This window comes from Eutrigla gurnardus (genome assembly GCF_963514095.1).
Source record: "Eutrigla gurnardus genome assembly, chromosome: 5".
Lineage (NCBI taxonomy): Eukaryota > Metazoa > Chordata > Actinopteri > Perciformes > Triglidae > Eutrigla > Eutrigla gurnardus.
The window spans coordinates 22,762,118-22,772,553 of record NC_139919.1 but is presented as its reverse complement, the minus strand read 5'-3'; the positions used below and the strand labels follow the sequence as shown (position 1 = coordinate 22,772,553).

The 10,436-nt window shown below is 44.8% G+C and overlaps 2 protein-coding genes across 4 annotated transcripts in view; one reads left to right on the top strand and one right to left on the bottom strand.

Moving 5' to 3' along the window:
• Window positions 1-2,009: 2,009 nt before the first annotated feature.
• The window catches only part of spock1 (SPARC (osteonectin), cwcv and kazal like domains proteoglycan 1), an 82,449-nt gene continuing 74,022 nt past the window's right edge, over window positions 2,010-10,436 (bottom strand). For all 3 annotated transcript variants that reach the window (XM_084009299.1, XM_084009301.1, XM_084009300.1), the window contains 5 exons: window positions 6,772-6,891; window positions 6,217-6,438; window positions 5,724-5,786; window positions 5,033-5,170; window positions 2,010-3,418 (listed from right to left, as the gene is read on the bottom strand). In XM_084009299.1, the coding sequence (XP_083865425.1) occupies window positions 3,222-3,418; window positions 5,033-5,170; window positions 5,724-5,786; window positions 6,217-6,438; window positions 6,772-6,891 (740 nt within the window). In that variant the 3' untranslated portion in view covers window positions 2,010-3,221. The remainder of the gene's footprint in view (window positions 3,419-5,032; window positions 5,171-5,723; window positions 5,787-6,216; window positions 6,439-6,771; window positions 6,892-10,436) is intronic.
• LOC311013267 (eukaryotic peptide chain release factor subunit 1) overlaps window positions 2,374-10,436 on the top strand; it is a 247,185-nt gene continuing 239,122 nt past the window's right edge. Inside the window, exon 1 of the mRNA XM_084009303.1 lies at window positions 2,374-2,387. The gene's annotated coding sequence lies outside the window, so the exon portion shown is untranslated. The remainder of the gene's footprint in view (window positions 2,388-10,436) is intronic.

The window sequence follows — 10,436 nt, the reverse complement described above, 5'->3', positions numbered from 1 at the left end:
TTCAACTTGGTGCGGTACAAGTTAAAGCGTTATACAATAGGGGATGTATTTGAGCGTGAATATGAGAGGTTTAAAAGCTGCTATAATCAATATTTTCATATCGGTGGATCAAATGACTCATGTTCATGGACGCAAAGTTAATTATCTCCACACTGCAGTTCTCCTAGCATTAAGGAGCTTTTCAGTATCTTTCAGTTTATTGTTTTGTTTTTATGTCCTGCAACTTTAGTGTTTTGCTTTATTCTATCGTTACACTCCTCAGCCACAGACGGCGGTTGTGAAAACCCAGTGTAAGCTTCCTACTGAGCAGCAAATGACACGCACACAGTCAGTGACTAGCATTGTGCAGCAAGAAGAACAGCAAGGCGTCACATTAAATGGCAAACTTCATCAAGCTGCTTCATTTTGTCCCCAAAAAGGACCACCGATTGCCTAAAACTGCCCACTCATCACAGCCAATCACCAGTCTCCATGGAGACCCCGGGCTAACGGGAGGATCCACCTGAGAGGGAAGCCATCTGTGGAGAATAAGAAAGCAGCCAATAGAAAGAATAGAAATGAAGCAGGGGAACGCAGTGCCCTGAGGATAAAACACAACCACGCAGCTCCCTGACTGGGATGGAGATGGAACTCACTCCGGGAGAGTGAATGGTAGAGTGGAGGGAAATAATAACAATAATTAGAGGGAGGGAGAGAGAGAGAGGGCGAGGGTTGTAAGTGAGCACTGGTGTGTGATAGAGGTGTCTTGTGGTGACTGGAGTTACAAGTTAGGAGGAAAAATAAACCGCCATCATTGGGATTTGTATTATCTACCTGCTTTTATGAATTATGGTACTCCTTTCACTGAAATGGCTAGTTAGTGGTATGTTAAAAGTCTGGAAAAAGTTAGCTTAGCATAGAGTGGTAACAAGGGGAAAGGGCTAGCCTAGCTAAATGAGGAATATGATCATTTTGGACAGAGCCAAGTTAGCCTTTTTCCCCATTTCCTGTCTCTATGCTAAGCTAAGCTGTTCGTGGTTCCCTCATATACTGCCAGGTCATGAGAGTGGTGTCCATTTTCACATCTAATTCTCAACAGGAAAGATGCTACTGGCCAGTTTCCTTCAAGAAGTGATTGGCTGTGTTGGCATATAATTCATTATCCCCCCCAAAAAAGAATGGAAACATAACAATGGAAGAAACCTGTAATCTCACAGACACAACTTCAGTGAGAGGAATAACTGGAAGTCCAGCTCATAACTCATCATGCTCTGTAAGGAATAAGGGCGATGCAATGGCAGAAAAACGCTGCGTGCGATGAAATATGAACGAACGGGACATTTTCTTTACAGCTTTTGTGATGTAGGCTGATGACAGAAGAGGATGATGCACTAGCCAAGGTCCCAGAACCGGATGATTATTCACCCTCCACAGCTCCTGGCATAATTTGATGCACATAGTTAAGCCCATTGTCTATTGTATCTGACAGTGTGTTATAACCTGCTGAATAGGCTGTTCCAAGCCAAAAGATTCGGTCATCCTTTTAGCCTCCGATTGTTGTTTCATTGTGTTGTTTCAAAGCGCTGAGTGGGCTGTTTCAAGCCAGTGGGGTCAGCTGGTCCATTAGCCAGTGATATTACAAAAAAAAAAAACACTCATTAAGCTTTTATGTTCTTTTGGGCATTGCTGGCTTTGTGATTCTCCTCTCTCAAAGGCAAGTGATAAGAGAATTTATTTCGCTGCTACCATTTATGTCTGCTTCTAACACCAGACACTGCTTTCTCAAGGTTGGAAAAGGTCAGAATTGATGGAGGGCTTTGATTGTTCCACTGCAGAGAAACCCAAGCTTTCGAGAAAAATGAAACCAAAAGGCACGAAAAACTCATATAAATGTTTTTTTTGGTTTCACAGTGAGGAAAGGGATGTGTTTTTATTTCATCATGATTTGGTGAAATAAGATGAAATGTGAGGCTTGTGCTGAAAAACAAATGGTACATCAGGAGAACAAGAGACACATGGACACAGACCTGGAAGGTTCAAAAGACACCCAAAGTGCCACTTTACTTAAATGTTCAAAGTTACAAATAAAAGTTCACTTAGTTGACATGGTGAGGATTTCAATTTTAAATCACGAACATATCCAGTGTTGGGTGGCAGAACAGAGCCTCTTCTCTGCTCGCCCGACTTCATGTGTCCTCCCAGCTCAGGAGCAGCTTCTTCCTCTAGTGTCTATGCACAGCCAAACAGCCTCAGAAGCCCTACTGACCAATTAGGAAAAGAATAGCTGGCTGAAACGCCGCAGGTTTTTTGGACTGTAGGCCTCGCAGTTCGCCTTTCTACACTGCTATCGCTCTGCAACGCAACTTCCTCCTGAGATTGGGAGAAGGACCAAAAAGACACTAGACAGCATCAACATAGCGACAAAGTATTGTAGCAGCCAAAATAGGCATCACTTTCTGTTTGAGATGCATAGAGCTAGACCTGGCCAGGTAAATCTCTCTTTTACAGAAACACGATGAGAAACATGCAACAACAACGACAATACATCATTAATCTCATTGCTTTCCTGGGCTTTCTGGGACATTCAAGATCAACGATTAAATAATTTACAATCCTCCATGAAATAACAGAGTGAAAGGGGAGCATCTCAGAGCCTGGAAACGGGTTATGGGAACATCTTTGAACACTGGAAGGAGCCCGATGGTGGAACACAGAACAAGAGAATGGAACCGCTGATGGAAGGACAGGGAGGGTTTAATCCACAATCTGGCCTTCCTGGAGGAAACATATTTACATCCAGTACATCAGCTAATGTATCTGGGCTCACAGACTGACCAGAGGCTCTGACATGGACATACAGAGATAGGAAAGAGGGACAGAGTGAGAGAAAGAAGTCCATAGAGGGAGTGATGGAGAAAATAGAGAGTCCATGTTAGAAGAGGTTAAAGATAAAGTGGACGGCTTGAGCAGAATTCTAACAGGGTCTCGACAGCTGTTGTTGTTGTTGAAATCTAATAGGTTCTCTGTTGTCCATCTGAGGAAAGAGTGAAAGACTGGAAAATGAAGAGGTCGGATAAGGATCACTGAAGAGTGCTATATGGATAAGGGACAGGAATCACAGGAGCCAAAAGATTCACTGCTGCCGAAATAACTGGAGGAGGAGACGTTGGAATGGCTTCAGATCTGTGCTGAGTTAACGGAGTTTCCTGGTCGGCTGATGGCAGAATTAAAATGGAGCGGAGCTACCAAACGTAGCCAATCTCGTCATCCTTGTCATCTTCCTCATCTTCGTCGTCCTCGATGGCCCCCCGGGGGTGAATCCGGCCCCGTCTCTTCTTCTGCCGGCTCCGCCCGCTCTGCGATGGCTCCTCCTCCTGGTCGTCCAGGAGAATGACGGCCCCGCCGCTGCCAAAATCCCCCGATGTCTCCTGGTCCTCATCTGTAGGGAGGGACGCACAAACACACACATGTGGCCTGAATAACTTCAGTCATTTCTTAGCTTTTCATCTAGAGCCATCAGGTCCAAACTTTAGATCTATTGCTGAAATCCATTGCAAGCAGGAAGTTAATTCTGGGTCACTATTCAGTATTTCTGCAAATCAGATTGAAGACATTTCAAGGATCCCCTGTTGGGGATGTTCATCGGAGCCAACCACGGCGAGCCAGCTATATTCAAATAGTCATGACTATTGACAATGCAGACTCAAGGGGTTGCTTAGCGAGCCAGCTTTAGTTGTTTCTGGCGAAGCTCAGTTACATGGAATTACATCTGCAAACATTTTGATATTAAAGAAGTGTTTTCTGGTACTATTCTTGTCAGATTGCGGCTGCTGCCTCCAGCATTTTCAGTTCAGTTCAGCCTCTTTACACCTGGGTATGAGAACGCTCTGGTTGAGTGGCACTTACAGTGTTAAAATCACCTTCATGTCCTTGTGTTTAGGCTATCAAGCGCCGAGCTGCTGCACCGCTACCTGTTTGTTCCATGCAAGGCCGAGTGGGAGAACTCGGGCTGCTCCAGCCTGAGGCCATGCGGCCAGAGTTAGATGAGCTTGTTAGACCGGAGACAAAGGACTGCTGCTGTTAGCGTGTGTGTGTGTGTGTGTGTGTGTGTGTGTGCGTGCGTGCGTGTCTGTGGCGCCAGAGAGACACCTCATCAATATTGGAAGCTGCAATTACTGGGTTTGGACTAGACTGGCATTCGAGTGAGCCGTAATCTGTGACCGTGCGTTGGCTGTTTGATTGGTAATCAGTATATCTGCCTGGATTCTTTTTTGGCTAATTATTGTTCTTTTTCCCCCACAATGAAATCCCTCGGCCATTGATTTGCAGCAAAGCGCTACTATTGGCGTTCTGACCATTCCCTTTGAATTACCACCATGGGCTCGTTAACTATGACTTTGACATATGAAAGCAGCTTAATTATATATATTCTTTGCAGAAACGCATCTTCTTGGATTCCAACATCCTGGGCAGTTTAAGTGTTTATTCCCCTCTAAAAGGAGCAACTCGGTCACGGCTACAAAATGCATGCTTATAACCAATCTTTTGACGGTGCTCTCGGCTGACAAGTGTGATTTAGCGATTTGACTCGCAGGACGCTGGTGTTTTATCAAAGCTACATAAGCAGAATATCAGATGCAGATAGAATCAGACATATGGGTGATTGTAAACCAGGCGGACTGGCTCCAGAGGCATGCCTAATGTTATCTTTTTCCTAAATGATCACTGATGCGTAGATACCGTTAAAAGATAAAGAGAGGCAGGGAGAGATACTGAGCAAAGAAAGAGGACGGAGTTGGAATTGGAGTGCTGTAAGCGTTTCAGCGGAACATTACGTTTTAAAAAGAAGGTCTCCAGTCTCTCTTCTCCCTAGCAGCAGCAGATTACAAAGCGAGATGAAAAATAGACATACAGCAGTCCACCTGGATCAAAGCTTTAGCTCTGAAAGGCAGCGAGACAAATGGGAGGCAATAAGGGCAAACATAACACCACCTAAAAAAACACTGTTTAGCCTGGGTGTGTGCATGTGTCCGTGTGTGTGTTGTGGTCTTACCACAGTTGGGGTTGCCTTGTTTTCTGGAGCCAGCGATCTCGTTGCCGTATTTGTCCACACACCAACACTGGCCGGTGCGTCCGTGACACTGGGTTGGTTTGAAGTAGCCCTCCTCAGTACAACGGGGAATATAAAAGCCTAAAGATGGGAAGGAAAGAAAGGGGGGGAAAAAGGTTAGAGAAAGAAAGTAAACGGCGATATGAAGAGGGGGAGCGAGGGTGGAGAACGTCAAACTGACAGATTTACTGTATGCGAAGCATTTGATCCAGCAGATATGGCACGCTCTGTAGTTGAGACCAAAGTTGTTGTGTATTCACAGAGGGAGATCAACAATCAATTACTGCTGTGAAGGTTGCTGGACAAGGACCATACATCCTGCTTAAAGAAAAGCAGTTATTTTCAATAACACGGATACACACACACACACACACACACACACACACACACACACACACCTCGTTCTATTACCTTCATTTGACCCAGCACAAACTCATTTTTCAAGCTGTTTTGTTGTAAGCTGGAACACTAAACAATCTGCCCGGAGGGAACAGAGGACATGTGTACAAAATGTTAGGATATGCTTTACAGTGTGTGCGTGTGTGTGTGTCTGTGTGTGTGTACCGTGTGTTTAATGCTACTGATTGATTTTCATTTTAGACATTTTAGACAGCTGTCAATCATCCAGACTGACCTATAAGACTCTTCCTTCGACTCTGGTTCTGGATCCTGCTCTTCTCAGCTTGGCAGGGCAGTCCTACAACCAGAGAGCATACAGAACAGTTTCATTAATAGAGCTAGTTTTTCTACCAGCACGTGTCTTACCATCTACTCTAGTTACTCTATCATCTTATTGATCTCTTATATAGTTCACCCTCTCATTCCTCTATACATCCCCCTAAATAACATCATCTAATGATTTTCAATCTCTGCATGAATTTATTCTGCATCCTCCTTAACGCAACAGTCACATTACAAAACACATTTTATAAACAACTGGTAGCAGCAGTCTTAATATTTATCAAATGTATTGGTTTTATTGTTACATTATCATTACATTGTTTTCTCTTCTGCATTTGTCTCAAATGGTTTTATTGTTTACATCTCATTATTGCCTTTGTTGTTGTTATTGAAATGTCAGTTTCCAGTAATTGCTTTTTTTTTTCCAACCCTCTCCGTCTCCTCACCCTCAGGTTTCTGAAAGCAGTAGCACCACTCATTGTTTGACAGCTTGCCGTCCTTGAAGGAGTCACAGGAGTTAAAGAGGGGTTTCATGCACAGCTCGTACTTGTCCAGGTAAATGGCACTCAGCTCTGATTGGTCCAGCAGGAGGTCAAAGTTCATGTCAAGCTTGTTGAACATCCAGCCCAACGAGTCCTTGCAGATGGGCAAGATGCTGGTGTCGAAGTCTAGAGGAGGAAAGGAGACGGAGTGGGGAGAAAAATAGATTGTGCGATGTTGACGTTAAACATTTTTTTAAACTGCAGAACATGTCCAGGTCACTTACATTTTTATCATTGTCAAATATCGAGATCTAATTGTTTCTGAGTGTGTGCGGTGGCAGAGCTGACCTGTGTTATGACATGTTGACAATGCAGAGAACAGAGCAAGGTCGCTGTCAACAGCTGCCCTCTTGAGGACTGAAAAGCGTGGCTATTCAACGGGAAAGGGCTGCACGTGTACACACGGACACACACACACGCATGCACATATACACACACTTTGTGGGGGGATGTACTCACGTCCAGTGGTGGAGTCGAAGCTGTCAGAGGATTTAAGGTCTCTGTTGGCGTCGAGGTGAAGAACTCCGAACCAGTCCTTTAGTCGTGCAGCCAGACTGTGGAGCTCTGCATCGGTGCAGGCTACACACACACAGACACACACACACACACACACACACACACACACACATGCACACACAGAGCTATCAATCTACTGCTGTCATCAGAAACCAAAAAAACAACAACAATTATTTTTTTGCTTCTTATCAGACTTTCATTGCATTTCTGCTGTGTACTTTCCCTCTCCGTGTCCTCTCTTTCCCTTCCCTTATCTGACTCTTCTCCTTGAGTAAACACCGTGGAGTGATATCCACAGTGGTGTTGCTATCGCCCGACAGTTACCATAGGAACCCAATCTGACATGTAGACACGCAAATACAGCACACGCATTGTCGTTTTCCTCATCTGCCATCATGTGTGTTTACTATTTAGTGTTGGTTGTTAGAGGGATGAAAAGATGTGTATTTTCATTTTTTTATCAGTATTTTACTTGAGAGATGACTGAATTGGGGGTGAGGGGGTTTGATAACAATGCAATCCAGTGTTTGTGTTTTTATGTGTGATCATACCCCTCTGCACCCCATGAAGTGAAGTGGATCCAACACTGCAGGTTGATGCTGCTCTCCATCCCACTATCCAAAAAGTGTAAACTGAACAATACATCTAATGATACCCCCCTTATTAAAAGTATAAACAAGGCTCTGTTGCTGCCAAACAAACCCCCCCTTTGCTTCAGCTCTGCTGGACTGACAACGCTGTCTGCCTGCAATCCAAGCAGACCGCTGCTGTAGCCCTGCTTCCTCCCTCTGCGGCTCCGTCTGTCAATCTCCCTCTTCCTTTCTCTTCCTCTCCTTCATGTGATTGACATATTTTCCACCCCGTTCTGTTTCTTTTCATAGCTTGATCAATTTGCCTGAAGGACACGAGGCGCTCTTCACCTTCTGCTGAGCATGCCAATCCAAAATACTCCAGTTTTGTCGTGGCTGATAGAAAACACAGAAGGACGTTGTTAGCGTTTCTGTGGCCGGTGGCACCGCCAATGGGTGGCCATTGCCATCCTGATATAATCGCCGTCACCTCCATCTGCCCGCCACTTGTGAGTCACATATATAACATGGGAGGTCTCTGTGTGGTGTTTAAACTCAAGTAGGCTTGTTCCCAGTACATGTTTTGTTCCTTACCATCAATGAAATCCTGTGAATCAAAGCTGGATTGTCTTTCTAAGAAGAGGACAACTAACCACTTTTTTTCAGAATTGAGGCAATTTGCTGTGAAACATGCAGTAGGTCTCCCCCCCTCTGATGGAACAAAGAGCCTGATTCAGAGAAAAATCCGTCTGCTCCGTCAGCACCATGGACAGTGCATTGCACATCTGGGCCGCCTCTGAAATGGGCTGTTGCACGTCTGCCGGAATCACAAGCATTGTCTAAAGTGGCTGCAATCAGCTCTGTTGGAACGAGGCGCAGCTGTGCCCGGCGGAGGCTACGGCTATTTCAGAGCCATGCTCAGGGTCATAGATTCTGCACAAACTTCAGTCAGATAAAGGATGAATGAGTCAGATAGACATGGCTAACATATCGGACTAAACAACCCCTCTGCCCCTGCTGCTAGAGGACGGAGAGGTGGGATGGCAGGCTAACAAGTGGGATGCATTTTGGTCAATTATTTCCATTTCCAATGAGGGGGATGGCATTCCCCCTTTCTGTCGAGTCACACACTCATGCTGTCGGTACACCATGCTCTGTGTCCCTAGCACAGATGCAAACATGTGAAAACACACATAAGATTTTGGGATGGTGTCATTATTGCAGCTGCTATAAAACAGAGGATACTACAGGTACCAGACTGGAACGAGACTGGAGCCTGGGACTGATAACGTTTATCTGTCTGGCTGTCCATGTGACATCACCTCTGCAATCCCAAGGTGGTCTGTTTCTGTCTGTGTTTGTGCATGTATGTGTGTGTGTGTGTGTGTGTGTGTTACATCCCTTCAGGACCAGACGGATAACATTTCAGAGTGCTCCTCATTTCCACGGTCTGGAGCAGAGAAACAGAGAGAGAGAGCAAAATACCAACAGCCACAAAGACACTTCCCATCTTCACCTCCTAATTAAAATGCTTCCTCTGGCAGAAGTGGAGGCTGTAGCGTACTGCTCTTGCTTTTCCATTCATTTATTTGACCCTTTTTCATCCCCCCCTCCCCACTCATAGTTTTCCTTTCTCCTCCCACTCACTGCCATTTAAATAACTCCCTGCTATTGTGAATCTTTTGTTGCTTTTGAGGACTTCTTGCTCATTTCCCTCTATTGCCGATTTATTTCCAATCTCTCTCTCCTCTATCTCTGTCAATTGTCTGAGATTCAATAGAAGCCACTTATCACACCTGGCTGTACCTAACTCAGTTTCTCTTAAACTTGGAGGACCACTTTAGATATGCCCCGCTCCTCTATTGCTTTCTCTCACCTAAATTACTTTGAGTGCTTCATCTCTCATCTCTCCCCTCCCACATCCCCCTATAGAGTCCAAAGGCTGTTTTCCTCTTTGATATCCGCTTCCTCTCTCTCCCATCTCTCCCGCCTCTTCCTCTGCTTTTTCTACTTTTGTCTCCACTGCACTCTTTCCCTCTCAAATCTCTTGGAGTATGCACTACGACCCACAATGAGTCTCGATGGACCTTTCTTATCTCTCTCTCAGTGTGACCCAAATTGCCTCGGACGGGCCCGACACTGCTGTCTGTGTAAAGGCTCCTTTTGTCGAGCAATGAATCAGAAAGCTGGAGCTGAAAACATTCACACACTGGAGGACACAACACACAGAGATAAAATGGCCTGTTAACCGTTTGTCTCTCTCCCTCTCCCCCTCGATCTGCCTTTCCAAGCCACAGCAGGGTCAGGCAGGCTTCAAGCTGTCAGACACCGCCGACATCAAAGCCTGTCCACGCGCAGCCACACAGATTAACAGTTATAACACAACCTGATTGGTGATGTTGCTGCTGACCGAAGAAAAACCTGATCAAGTGTCTCAATCACTTTACAGAACACGTTGGACTTGATTTGAAAATGGGCCTTTCCACGTCTTGTTTTTCTAAGACATTGCTCTTTTTATGTGTGTGTGTGTATTTTGGATGATTTCCCACTCAGAGACACTTAAAGTACAAGGCTATAGACACATGCCAAAGGAAACAGGTTTATATATATATATATATATATATATATATATATATATCGTCTTCAGCTATACCATCTTTTCAAATAGTGAACATTAAGTCAGTGTTTTCCAGCCAGCAGGTTGGTATTCCTGCAAGAAGTCACAAGATACATCTTAGGGGTCATGAGATGAGAGGATTTCACTTTCCTTTTCTTATTTTAAAATGGTGTTTTAACAGGAAATGAGCAGTGAGCAGCCTTTGGCTGATAAGATGTCAGAGAAAAACTCCTCTTCAAATATAAAAATGGTTGCATCCTTCAGCCAAACAGCTCCTTTCTTATTGTTCCAGTGTAAATGCTCACGTGTACAGAAATACCAGAAAGTTGCCAGAACTTGTGTTACCGGCTGCACTTCCAACCCATCACAGATTGTTTGACAGTGAACTCTTACAAAGGATGAAGTGGTGGTAGACAGCCAGC